General features: G+C 35.6%; 1 protein-coding gene across 1 annotated transcript in view; it reads right to left on the bottom strand.

Annotated features, from left to right (window-relative positions):
* The window catches only part of ITGBL1 (integrin subunit beta like 1), a 261,142-nt gene that overhangs the window by 113,897 nt on the left and 131,955 nt on the right, over positions 1-15,290 (bottom strand). The window contains exon 7 of the mRNA XM_024230736.3: positions 7,019-7,165. Coding sequence (XP_024086504.1) covers positions 7,019-7,165 — 147 coding nt within the window. The remainder of the gene's footprint in view (positions 1-7,018; positions 7,166-15,290) is intronic.

Raw genomic sequence — 15,290 nt, 5'->3', positions numbered from 1 at the left:
ATATCTATATTGGCTATATGAGCTACATCTAGTTACATGAAAATATATCTACAGCCAATATGGTATAGAAATCAAGGAATCACAGGATAGAGAATGTAAGATATTATCTAAGTTATTCTACCTTCAAGACATAATGATCACACTTAGTCACCACCAGCAGAAATAAGAAATGAGAAATTTAACTTAATTTCTGATATATATATATCACATATATGATATATATATGATATAAGGCTATATATATCATATATATGATATAGGGCTATATATATAATATATATATTATATATATATTATATATTATATATAATATATAATATATATTATATTATATTATATATAATATGTATACTATATATATATATATAAATCCTAATAGAATATACTGAAGTTCATCAGGGACCAGGTGAAGGCAATATATATATATTATATATATATATTATATATACGGTATAAGGCTATCCTTATATCATATATATATGGACTTCACCTGGTCCATGATGAACTTCAGTATATTCTACTAGGATTTTTTTTTCCAGCTGGTGAGCTGATGAGGCTGTCAGGATTGAGAAACTGATGGGTCTTACAATTGCTTTCCTAACTCATGTAACCACAGCTGCAGTTTTCATTCATAAATTGCAAAACGAACTCTTTAAAAGTTTTCATACTGGTCATGTGCTTCAAAACATCCAGTACCAAGGAGTTTGCAGATATGGCACTATGAGAAAGAAAGAGTCCCCGACCAAAAGCACTCAACTGGCTGTCATAAATTATCGGTTTTCCTTTTCAAAAATCTTACATATTGTCATGATTCCCTACAAAATCACTTTGCTCATGTAAGGAAACTGATGAAGCTTATTTAGTTTTAAAGTACTTCAAGAGGCTGAAATGTATTATAAACAATTTTAAAAACCTTAATTCTATACATTTATTCAACACCTTTTTAATAAAATAAAGTTTAAACCTACTCTATTGCTTAAAAAATGGTAATTAAATAAGTTAGTGAATCTCAAGAAAGACAGGAAATATGCATGTTTGAGGAAAAACATAGTGGAGTTTATAAAAGATCCATATATTAAGTCCCCAATAATTTTATTTTACTTGTTCTACATATTAAAAAATTTAGAGACAAATGAAAACCATTGGTATAAGTATATACTTACAGTGATTTTCTCTGAGAGCTATTTTGTATGCTTTTCTTATTTTTCTATTATATGGTTTGACATTTTTAACTTCAAAATATAAAAGCATTTGTTAAAAGTATACATTTTGTTCATTTCTTTGTTTTAAAATATAAGTGCATATCCCTATTGGTTTCTGTTCTGTTTACTTCTACTAGTGACATAACCATTTGGAGTTTAAATAATTTTACCAAATGTGAACCCTTTAAATAATGTTTTAAGATATCAGACCTCCCTTTGCTTTGTTTATCACTTTAAGATAACAGTAAAAATCACTGTACCTAAAGTTCTCTAACTTAAATGTAACTGAAAAAGTTTCCTCAAGATCAAAAATCTATTTTTGAGATAAAGTCATTTTCTTTCCCTCCCAAGGTTTTCAATTTGAAATGGAATTGTCCCCAGGATTATAATACATTTTTGAAAATATACACAGATTTTTTTAAAAAAAGAGACAGTGGTTAGCCTTCCTATGTTCATTTTTTTACATGGCTGGGCCCAATAGATAAAGTTTTTTGTAAATGTAAAATAATAATGTAAAATTATTTTTGCTGTAGATTACAAGTGTTGGTAACTAAGCAGTCTGACGGATATGAATTTTAATCTTTGTTACTTTAAAAGCATGATGGCTTATGCAGCACTATAATGACAATATTACAATGCAGATAGAGCAGTGGTTCCTGTCTGGGGTTACTGGTGAAATACAGGGCTAGTCAAAAATACTTTTGAAATTAAAAAAAATTATTATACCCATATCCTACTCCTCCACTCTTCTACTTACAACCATTAGGGGAAAATACTGGATATGAGAAAATATCTATGCTGCAAACAATCTGAGACACTTTATGGAGTTTTCTTTATAAACAATACTCTAAAGAATCAAAAAGACAGAAAATACCAAGAAATGGCAAGGATGTGGAGAAACTGGAAACTCCACACGCTGCTGGTGGAATGTAAAATGGTATTGCCATTTTGAAGACGGTCCTGCGCTACCTCAAAAGGTAAAACAGAGTCACTCTATGACCCAGCAATTCCACTCACAGATACAGACCCCAAAGAAATTAAAAGACATGTCCACCCAAAAACTCGCAAAGGAATGTTTGTAGCAGCATAATTATTCATAATGGCCAAAAAGTAGAAACCCCACGTCCAAATGCCCACTAACTGATGAAGGATTAAATAACGGTGGTGTATCCATACAACAGGATATTATTCAGCCATAAAAAGCAATGAAGGACTGGCATATGCTAAAACTTTGAAAAACCTTGCAAACACTTAGGCTAAGTGAAAAAAGCCAGATGCAAGAAGATCACATATTTTATGATTCCATTTGTATGGAATATTCAGAATAGACAAGTCCAAAGAGACAGAAAGTCGATTGGTGGTTTCCAGGGGTTCTGGGACAAGAGAATGGGGAGTGGCTGCTATAGGGTAACAGGGTTTTTTATGATGATAAACATTTTTTTGGAAATGGACAGTGGTGATGGCTGCATAATTATGTTAATATATTAAAATACTGAGTGGTATGTGAATTTTATGGTATGTGAATTGTATCCATATTAAAATACATTTTTTAAAAAAGAAAAATGCAACGTAAAATTAAATTTCTGATCTAATGTTCAAGTGAAGAAAGTCTTTCTCTGTTTCCTCTTTCTTGAACAAAATTGGTAATAATGTCAATTACGAGTTCTTCAAAAGCATATTTCATATTAACTTTGCTATTCTCATGTGAGAAGTGAAATTGCATTTCTTATTTTGATAAATCAAGAGGAATGGAACCCGTGTTCTTCCAGATGAATTTGTCCTTCTCCAATTTGTATTGATCTGATACCAAGAACACACCTGAGGCTACATGCCTTCCTTCTAAAATGACAAAAGCTTATTCATAGCTATTTGTTTATACAATGAATTTTCAAAAGCCAACACTGTCCTCAAAATAATGTTACTGGGTTTCATAAATGTCAGTGGCAATTAGATGGTCTCATTCAGAAAGCTTTAAGCAAACGTCTAAACTGTGTTTCTTTTTTTAATGTAACATTGAACTGAACTGAACTGAAATTGAACATACCTTAAGGCTAAAGTAGACTGACAGTGAGAGAGAGTGTCTGTGTGCAAAAGACATATATATACAGGAAGAGAAACATATTTCTCCATGTACTTTCATTCATGGAAATTGGATTTATTATTAGTTCTAAAAAGACTAATAGCCCCTCATTCAGGGGTCTCAGCTGTTTTTTAAATTAAGATGTGTGTGCATTCCACACCACACCTATTCCAAAATTGACCACGTAGTTGGAAGTAAAGCACTCCTCAGCAAATGTAAAAGAACAGAAATTATAACAAACTGTCTCTCAGACCACAGTGCAATCAAACTAGAACTTAGGATTAAGAAACCCAAAACCGCTCAACTACATGGAAACTGAACAACCTGCTCCTGAATGACTACTGGGTACATAACGAAATGAAGGCAGAAATAAAGATGTTCTTTGAAACCAATGAGAACAAAGACACAACATACCAGACTCTCTGGGACGCATTCAAAGCAGTGTGTAGAGGGAAATTTATAGCACTAAATGCCCACAAGAGAAAGCAGGAAAGATCTAAAATTGACACCCTAACATCACAATTAAAAGAACTAGAGAAGCAAGAGCAAACACATTCAAAAGCTAGCAGAAGGCAGGAAATAACTAAGATCAGAGCAGAACTGAAGGAAATAGACACACAAAAAACCCTTCAAAAAATCAATGAATCCAGGAGCTGGTTTTTTGAAAAGATAAACAAAATTGATAGACCGCTAGCAAGACTAATAAAGAAGAAAGAGAAGAATCAAATAGATGCAATAAAAAATGACAAAGGGGATATCACCACCAATCCTACAGAAATACAAACTACCATCAGAGAATACGATAAACACCTCTACACAAATAAACTAGAAAATCTAGAAGAAATGGATAAATTCCTCAACACATACACTCTCCCAAGACTAAGCCAGGAAGAAGTTGATTCTCTGAATAGACCAATAACAGGCTCTGAAATTGAGGCAATAATTAATAGCTTACCAACCAACCAAAGTCCAGGACCAGATGGATTCACAGCCGAATTCTACCAGAGGTACAAGAAGGAGCTGGTACCATTTCTTCTGAAAATATTCCAATCAATAGAAAAAGAGGGAATCCTCCCTAACTCATTTTATGAGGCCAGCATCATCCTGATACCAAAGCCTGGCAGAGACACAACAAAAAAAGAGAATTTTAGACCAATATCCTTGATGAACATTGATGCAAAAATCCTCAATAAAATACTGGCAAACAGAATCCAGCAGCACATCAAAAAGCTTATCCACCATGATCAAGTGGGCTTCATCCCTGGGATGCAAGCCTGGTTCAACATATGAAAATCAATAAATGTAATCCACATATAAACAGAACCAAAGACAAAAACCACATGATTATCTCAACAGATGCAGAAAAGGCCTTTGACAAAATTCAACAACCCTTCATGCTAAAAACTCTCAATAAATTAGGTATTGATGGGATGTATCTCAAAATAATAAGAGTTATCTATGACAAACCCACAGCCAATATCATACTGAATGGACAAAAACTGGAAGCATTCCCTTTGAAAACTGGCACAAGACAGGGATGCCCTCTCACACCACTCCTATTCAATATAGTGTTGGAAGTTACGGCCAGGACAATCAGGCAGGAGAAGGGAATAAAGGGTATTCAATCACGAAAAGAGGAAGCCAAATTGTCCCTGTTTGCAGATGACATGATTGTATATCTAGAAAACCCCATTGTCTCAGCCCAAAATCTCCTTAAGCTGATAAGCAACTTCAGCAAAGTCTCAGGATACAAAATCAATGTGCAAATATCACAAGCATTCTTATACACCAATAACAAACAGAGAGCCAAATCATGAGTCAACTCCCATTCACAATTGCTTCAAAGAGAATAAAATACCTAGGAATCCAACTTACAAGGGATGTGAAGGACCTCTTCAAGGAGAACTACAGACCACTGCTCAATGAAATAAAAGAGGATAACAACAAATGGAAGAACATTCCATGCTCATGGATAGGAAGAATCAATATCGTGAAAATGGCCATACTGCCCAAGGTAATTTACAGATTCAATGCCATCCCCATCAAGCTACCAATGACTTTCTTCACAGAATTGGAAAAAACTACTTGAAAGTTCATATGGAACCAAAAAAGAGCCTGCATTGCCAAGTCCATCCTAAGCCAAAAGAACAAAGCTGGAGGCATCACACTACCTGACTTCAAACTATACTACAAGGCTACAGTAACCAAAACAGCATGGTACTGGTACCAAAACAGATACAGACCAATGGAACAGAACAGAGCCCTCAGAAATAATTCCACATATCTACAACCATTTGATCTTTGACAAACCTGACAAAAAGAAGAAATGGGGAAAGAATTCCCTATTTAATAAATGTTGCTGGGAAAACTGGCTAGCCATGTGTAGAAAGCTGAAACTGGATCCCTTCCTTACACCTTATACAAAAATTGATTCAAGATGGATTAAAGACTTACATATCAGACCTAAAACCATAAAAACCCTAGAAGAAAACCTAGGTAATACCATTCAGGACATAGGCATGGGCAAGGACTTCGTGTCTAAAACACCAAAAGCAATGGCAACAAAAGCCAAAATTGACAAATGGGATCTAATTAAACTAAAGAGCTTCTGCACAGCAAAAGAAACTACCATCAGAGTGAACAGGCAACCTACAGAATGGGAGAAAATTTTTGCAACCTACTCATCTGACAAAGGGCTAATATCCAGAATCTACAATGAACTCAAACAAATTTACAAGAAAAAGACAAACAACCCCATCAAAAAGTGGGCAAAGGATATGAAGAGACACTTCTCAAAAGAAGACATTTATGCAGCCAAAAGACACATGAAAAAATGCTCATCATCACTGGCCATCAGAGAAATGCAAATCAAAACCACAATGAGATACCATCTCACACCAGTTAGAATGGCAATCATTAAAAAGTCAGGAAACAACAGGTGCTGGAGAGGATATGGAGAAATAGGAACACTTTTACACTGTTGGTGGGACTGTAAACTAGTTCAACCATTGTGGAAGTCAGTGTGGTGATTCCTCAGGGATCTAGAACTAGAAATACCAACTGACCCAGCCATCCCATTACTGGGTATATACCCAAAGGATTATAAATCATGCTGCTATAAAGACACATGCACACGTATGTTTATTGCGGCACTATTCACAACAGCAAAGACTTGGAACCAACCCAAATGTCCAACCATGATAGACTGGATTAAGAAAATGTGGCACATATACACCATGGAATACTATGCAGCCATAAAAAAGGATGAGTTCATGTCCTTTGTAGGGACATGGATGAAGCTGGAAACCATCATTCTCAGCAAACTATTGCAAGGACAAAAAACCAAACACCGCATGTTCTCACTCATAGGTGGGAATTGAACAATGAGAACACATGGTCACAGGAAGGGGAACATCATACTCTGGGGACTGTTGTGGGGTGGGGGTAGGGGGGAGGGATAGCATTAGGAGATATACCTAATGCTAAATGATGAGTTAATGCGTGCAGCACACCATCATGGCACATGTATATATATGTAACAAACCTGCACGTTGCGCACATGTACCCTAAAACTTAAAGTATAATAATAAAAAATAAAATAAAAAATAAAAAACAAAAAAAAAAGCAGAAAACAAAAAACAAACAAAAAACAAACACACAAAAAAAACATGTGTGTGCATTGAATTCATTTGAATCGTGATGGAGAGGCCGTGGCAAGCCCTGAGACCTCACTTACCCCTCCCAGAGCAAGGCAGATCAGAGCTTCCCTGGCACTTCCTGATGCTCTCCTCAGCTGACAGTGTGCAGGACTGTGGGTGCTCACACTTCTTCCCGTACCAGCCTGCTTTGCAGTCACATCTTCCGCAATTACACTGTCCATGACCTTCACCGTGAGAGTGGCAAAAAATAAAAATGTACATAAAGATAATGAAGTCGGAATTAGTTTTCATTCTAACAGCAAATGTCACAAATGAGTCAGGATCTTGATGAACATGATATAAACACATTAAGGCAAAGGCACATTTTTCTCAAATTCTTAAATAACTGATTTATATGACTTGATCTTGAGGGGTAAAGAAAAGCAACAGATAAGATAAACAGTTTAGTAAGGCTATAAACTTCAAGCTGTCAAATTCCAGGTGCATGTGATTGTATTGGTCTGCTGGGGCCTTAAAGGAGTATTCGGGCTGGGCGCTGTGGCTCACATCTATAATCCCAGCACTTTGGGAGGGCGAGGAGGGCGAGGAGGGCAGATCACGAGGTCAGGAGTTCGAGACCAGCCTGATGAACATGGTGAAACCCTGGTCTCTGTTAAAAATACGAAAATTAGCCAAGCGTGGTGGCGTGCACCTGTAATCCCAGCTACTTAGGAGGCTGAGGCAGGAGAATCACTTGAGCCCAGAGGGGCGGACATTGCAGTAAGCCAAGTTCATGCCACTGCACTCCAGCCTGAGCGACAGAGCGAGACTCCGTCTCAAAAAAACAGAAAAAAAAAAAAAAAAGAAAAAACGGAAAGGAGTATTTGGTGGATTTGGCAATTAATTTGCATGGAGGGGAGTCACAGGGAAGGACAAACAATGTATTTTTGAAGCAGGATTTTTTTTTTTTTTGCTTTTTAGACTACTTTTTAATATATAAATGCTCCTTTCTCAGTAATTAATGCTATAAGTGAAATTAAAATCAGTATGGATGTAGAAAAATTGACATTAACAGCCAAGTAGACATAATTAACATTTCTAGAGCATGCTAACAAACAATATCAGAGAGAGTACATATTCTTTTAAGACTTAGTTTTTTTTTTTTAGAGCAGTTTTAGGTGCACAGCAAAATTGAGAGAGATGCAGAGATATTCCATATACCTCTTTCTCCCTCATGTGCATAGCCTTCTCCATTATCAACAATTCCCACCAGAGAGGTACATTTGTTGTAACTGATGAGCGTATATTGACACATCACTATTACCCAAAGTGAATAGTTGACATTAGGGTCCACTCTTAGTGTACATTGTATGAGTGTGAGTAAACATATAGTGACATGAATTCATCACTCATACAGAGAAATTTCACTGCCCTGAAAACCCTCTGTGATCTGCCTAGTCGTCCGTCCCTCTCCCACACCTTTCCCCAATCCCTGACAACCTGATCTTTTCACTGTCCTCCATAATTTTGCCTTTTCCTTAATGTTATATAGTTGGAGTCATACAGTATATGTAGTCCTTTCAGTTTTTTTTTTCAGTTGGTAATATGCATCTAAGATTCCTCTATGGATAAATAAACTGTGGTATATCCAAAGAATGGAATATTATTCAGAGCAGGATTTTTTTAAATTAACCATTTAATGGATCGTTATTTATTAAGGTCTCACAACCACAGTCAAATTGGGGGCCATGAACTGACAAAAAGCATGAAATCTAGAATTCAGAAGAGGTCGCTCTTTTCTTCCCCAAGATTTATTGAGGTATAAGTGACAAAAAAATTGTAGATTCTTAAAGTATGTAACATGATGTTTAGACATGCATATGCATTGTGAAATGATTACCACAACCAAGATAACAAACATATCCCTCACCTCACACAGTTAACTTTGTGTGCGTGTCTATGTGCAGTGAGAATACCTAAGATCTACTCTCCTCATACAATGCAAGTAGACAGTATTACAAACTATAGTAACCATGCTGTATATTAGATCTCCAGAACGTATTCATCTTGTAACTTTGAAAGTTTGTATGCAAAGTCTCCCCATTTCTCCTACCCCTCGGCCCTGGGTAACCACTCTTCTACTCTATTTCTAAGAGTTCAACGTTTTTAGATTCTACACATGAGTGAGATCGTGCAGTGTTTTCCTGTCTATGTCTGGCTTATTTTACTTAGCAGAATGTCCTCCAGGTTCATCCATGTTGTGGCAAATGAAAGGATTTCCTTCTTAAAGGATGAATACTATTCCACTGGGTATTTGTGTATATATAGATATATATATACACACATACACACACGTAAATATACGCATATTATGCATATGCATATCAAAACATCATGTTGCATATATATATATATATTCTCACATTTTCTTTACCCATTCATCTTACAACAGACACTTGTGTTGTTTTCATATCTTGGTTATTAGGAATAATGCTGCAGTGACCATGGCAGTGCAGACAGCTCTTCAAGATACTGATTTCATTTCCTTTGTACATAAATCCAGAAATTCCTAGATTGTATAATTCTCTTTTTGATTTTTTAAGGAAACTCCATAGTATCATCCATAATGGCTGTATCAATTTACATCCTCACCAACAACATGGAAGTTTTCCTTTTCTCCGCATCCCTGCCAACATCTATCTTTTGACTTTTTGATAACAGCCATCCTAACAGGTGTGAGGTCATATTTCATTGTGGTTTTGATTTGCATTTCCCTGATCAGTGATATTAAGCACTTTTTCATATACCCACTGGCCACTTGCAATATCTTCTTTGGAAAAATATCTATTCAGGTCATTTGCCCATTTTTTTAATCTGGTTATTTGATTTTTTTGCTATTGAATTGTATGAGTTAGATATAGTTTCAACGTTTGTCCTCTCCAAATCTCACGTGGAAATGGAATCCCCAATACTAGAGATGGGGCCTGGTGAGAGGTGTTTTGACTGTGGGGGCAGATCCCTAATGAATGGCTTAATGCTGTCCTTTTGGTGATGAGGGAGTTCCTGCTCTGGTAGCTCATGTAAGATCTGGTTGTTTAAAAGAGTGTGGCACCTCCTCCCAACCTCTTTTGTTCCCTCTGTCTTCCTCTCTCTCGCCATGTGATGCACTAGCTCTGCCTCCACTTTCAGCCATGATCAGAAGCTTCCTGAGACCTCACCAGGAACAGAAGCTGGTGGCATGCTTCCTGTACAGGCTGCAGAAATGTGAGCCAAAATAGACCTGTTTTTGGTTTTTTGGTTTTAGTTATTTATTTATTTACTTTTTTGAGACAGAGTCTCACTCTATTGCCTAGGCTGAAGTGCAGTGGCACGATCTCCGTTCACTGCAACCTCCATCTCCCAGGTTCAAGTGATTCTCATGTCTCACCCTCCCCAGTAGCTGGGACTACAGGTGTGCGTCAACACGTCCGGCTAATTTTTGTATTTTTAGTAGAGACGGGATTTTACCATGTTGGCCAAACTTGTCTACAACTCCTTTCCTCAATTGATTTGCCCACCTCAGCCTCCCAAAGTGCTGGGATTACAGGCATTAGCCACCATGTATGTGCCTGGCCCAAAATAAATTTATTTTCTTTATAAATTAACCAGCCTCAGGTATTTCTTTGTAGCAATGCAAAAATGGACTAGAACTCATATATTTTGAATATTAACCCCTTATTGGATATATGGTTTGCAAATATTTTCTCTCATTCCAGAAGTTGCCTTTTCATTTTTGTTTTTTCCTTTGCTGCTGTAGAAACATTTTGGTTCAATGCAGTCCCACTCACTTATTTTTGTTTTTGTTGTCTGTGTTCTGGTGTTATATCCAAAAAAATCATTGCCAAGACCAATGGCATGGAGATTTTCTCCTACGTTTCTTTGAGTAGTTTTAAAATTTCAGGTTTTACATATAAGTCTTTAATCCATTTTGAGTTGACTTTTATACACAGTATGAGATAAGACTCTAATTTTTTTCTGCATGTGGACATCCAGTTGTCCCAACACCATTTATCGAATAAACTGTCTTTTCCCTATTGTGTGTTCTTGTTGTCTTTGTTTAAAGTCAATTGGCTGTAAATGTATGGGTTTATTTCTATGCTGTCTATTCTGTTCCATTGGTCTATGTGTCTGTTTTTATGTTAGTACCATACTGTTTTAATTACTATAGTTTTGTAATATAATTTGAAATCAAGAGCTTCAGCTTTGTTCTTGCCGAAGATTGCTTTAGTTATTTGGGGTATATTGTGGTTCCATGTGAATTTTACGATTTTTTTGTTATTACTATTAAAAATGCTAGGAGAGTTTAAAAATTATTATATGTACATATTTATGGGGTAGAATTAGATGTTTTGATACATATATAGGTTGTATTATGATCAAATTAGGGTATTTCACATGATGATCACCTTATGCATTTATCATTTGTGGTAAGGGCATTCAAAAGCTTCTCTAATTATTTTCTAATTATAATATGCCATATCTTACTGTTAACTGTCCTCACCCTACTGTGTAATAGAAGTTGAACTTATTCCTGCTATCTGATTGTAACTTGGACCACAGACCAACCTTTCCCTATCCTCCCATCTTCCTCCTCCCATCTCTGGTAACCACATTTTAAACTCTCTGCTTCTATGAACCCAATTTTATTTTTAGATTCTAATTTTTCAGGTTTTGAAATAAGGTCTTTCTGTGCCTTATTTCACCTAACATGATGACCTCCAGTTCCATTCATATTGTCGCAAATGACAGGATTTCTTTCTTTTTACAGCAGAATTATCCATTGTGTATATATACCACATTTTTTTTATCCATTCATCTGTTAATGGCCACTTGGGTTGATTCCATATCTTGACTACTGTAAATAGTGCTGCAATAAACAAAGGGGTACAGATATATCTTTGACATATTGATTTCACTTCTTTTGGATATATATCTAGTAGTGAAATTACTGAATCATATGCATATTACAGCTGTATTTTTAATTTTTGGAGGAACCTCCATACAGTTTTCCATAGTGACTATACAAATTTACATTTTCAACCACAGTGTGTCAGTTTTCTTTTCTCTACCTCCTTGCCAACATTTGTTTTGTCGTTTTTTTATTATAATTCTATAATAAAACCGATTCTAACTGGAGTGAAGAGGTATCTCACTGTGGTGTTGATTTGCATTTCCCTGACAATTAGTGATCTTGATCATATCTTCATATACCTATACCTGTTGGACATCTGAATGTCTTCTTTTGAGAAATATTAATGTATTTTGCCTATTTTTACTTGGGTTGTTTTCTTGCTGTTAAGTTCCCTATGTATTCTTAATATTAATCCTTTGTCAGATATATAGTTTGCAACTATTTTCTCCCATTATGTAGCTCTATTTGTCATTCTTTTAGTTGATTCCTTTGTTGATCAAAAGCTTGTCAGTTTGATGTCCTTCCATTTATCTATTTGTTTTTGTTGCTTTGTTTTTGAGGTCTTATTTTAAAAATTCTTGCCCACAGTAAAGTACTAACCTATGTTTTCTTCTAGTAATTTTGTAGCTTTGGGTTTTACATTTAAGACTTTAATGCATTTTCAGTTGATTTTTATATATCATGAGAAGTAGTGGTTTAATCTCATTCTTCTGCATATGGATATCCAATTTCTCCAGCACCATTTATTGAAAATATTATCTTTTCTCCAATGTGTATTCTTAGCACTTTTGTTGACAATCAGTTGGGTGTCAGTCATGGGACTTTTGACAGGAATTGCAATGAATCTGTAGATCACCTTAGGTAGTGTGAATATTTTGACAATATTCATTTTTCTGATCCATGATCATGAGATATCTTTCCATTTATTTGCATCTTCAATTTCTCTCATCAATGTTTTATAGTTTTTGGTGCAATAATCTTTCACATCCTTGGTTAATTTTATTCCTAAGTATATTATTTTTGACATGACCACAGATAAGATTGTTTTCTTAATTTCTGTTTTGGTTACTTCACCGAAGCAGATTGTTATCTTATGGAGACTCCACACTTTATTTTCATGCACTTTTTTAGTAAATATTACATGTTTAGCCTAGAGACCCTTAGAGTAAAACCAGTAACCTACATGGAGTTTACAATTCTTGAAGATTAGCCTAGTGTATTCAAAAGAAGTCAGAAAAGACATTAAATTTTTCGACACATGAATATACAGTTTACAAAGAATTGTGAGAAACAGTGGTGTGGTTTAGCAAAAATTCACCTACATTATCAATAAAATAATGGGTTCAAATCCTGATTCTGCTTCCTACAGAATGGGGCTGGTCAAATGACCACATCTGAGTTTCAGTTTCTTCATTTTAAAAAGGAAGAAAATATATTATCAATCCACATTTCTTGGGAAGTACATTAAATAGTTTAAACGCTACATAAAAAGGAACTACTGGTTTTTGTATTCATCAGATCCCACATTATAAGCAAGCAGAGGAAAGCATAGTTTCAACTGAGCTTTCCGTAATTCCTAATAAACATGAAGCTACTCATCACTGCAGATGCAGAACAAAGTAGATTTCTATAATTGCTGCAAAAATGTACGAAGAATTTTAAAAGTGGAATTACACTTTTTAAAAGTACATAGAAATGCTAATGGATGAAAATGCATACTGACTTTAGCATCTGATGTTAATGTATATCATCCAATATGAAAATTGGCCTCCAGTGAAGACTAGACCCCTTTACTAATATTCCTTGAGGTTTGCGGTTCCATCTTCTGAATTTGAAGAAACTGGACAATACACATATGTAAAAGCTTTTCACCATTTAACTAATTTTTAGTAAAAAAAAAAATCACAAAATCATAAATCAAAGTGGAATGAGACATTAGGGATCACTGAATTTAAATCTCTCATTTAAACCCAAATTCAATTCAATTCAGATGCTCATTTGTTGATCATCTGCTATGTAACAGAGTCTATTTGACAAATTGTTGCCATAATTATCTGCTCTAGACCTCAGTTGAAAGGAAAAGAAAATTGTTATTATTAATAAACATACATGACATATGAATATGATTATTTAGACCTTACAGTATGGGAATTTTTGTAACAGTTTATGCTTATTAACAACTATATTTCATAGGTTGTTGGGTTCTATGGATTTTGCCATTCACTCACCTCAGTTTAAGAAGTTCCCATTGGGCGTGGTGACTCATGCCCATAATCCCAGCAGTTTAGAAGGCCAAGGCGGGTAGATAACCTGAGTTCAGGAGTTCGAGACCAGCCTGGCCAACATGGTGAAACCCCATATCTACTAAAAATACAAAAATTAGCTGGGCATGGTGGCAAATGCCTGTAGTTTCAGCTACTTGGGAGGCTAGGCAGGAGAATCACTTGAACCCGGGAGGCGGAGGTTGCAGTGAGCCGGGACTGTGCCACTGCACTCCAGCCTGTGTGACACAGTGAAACTCCATCTCAAAAAACAAACAAAGAAACAACAAAAAAAAGAAGTTCCTATCTTTCTTTATTTCCAGCCCTCATGTAAGGTTAAGGACAAACATTGCAAACAGATCTACTTTGGAAATGCCTATATAAATAATGATTTTAACACAGAAATATTTAACATTTAAAGTATAGTCAATTCTGTTGTTTCATAGGAGCCAATGGCTTTGAAATTCTTGGAGACAAGTGGTTTTATTTCAGCGACAGTTAGATCTGTTGTGAGGAAACTGGGCAAAGTACAGAACATGCTGACATTTGTGAGAGACTTGTTGACACTGGAACAATAACATTGCTTGTTGACACTTTAACAATAACATTGAAAACCAGATTGAAGAGGGAGAAAAAGTTTCTCTACTCTTGAAAGTTTAATGGCTGTGAAGGTTAGAACAATACATCTAGCCGATGCAGGACCCAGGAAATCCCTAACTGCCCAAGAGAATGTCATCTGCCACTAAGGCCCACCTGAATTCACAAGCAGTAACACGCCCCACAGGAGGATTCCCTCCCTGGGGAGTGAGAATAAAGTAGAAACCTTGGTGATACAGGCAGGTACAGAGGGAAACTCATGACTGAAGGGAGAATGTTCTTAAGTTGCATAGTTGGAATCCATGTTTAAAAGCAACCATTATTTCCTATCTGAAGTCCATTCACATGTTGACATCTTTAAAAACAAATGATGGCAGAATAAAACAAATCCTAAAGACAGAAGTTATTCAAAAGATATTTTTAAAGTTGGAATCCTATCCAATTAGTAACAAAAGTCAGATTAGCTGTGGAAGCCTTAATATTTTTTTTTCTTTTTAAGTTCAGATGCTCTAGACCTGCAGGAAGAAATCTTTGGCAGCCTTTTACCTTTATTCTCCCATA

This window comes from Pongo abelii, chromosome 14, assembly GCF_028885655.2.
Source record: "Pongo abelii isolate AG06213 chromosome 14, NHGRI_mPonAbe1-v2.0_pri, whole genome shotgun sequence".
Taxonomy (NCBI): domain Eukaryota; kingdom Metazoa; phylum Chordata; class Mammalia; order Primates; family Hominidae; genus Pongo; species Pongo abelii.
This window is presented reverse-complemented; position numbering and strand designations above follow the sequence as displayed.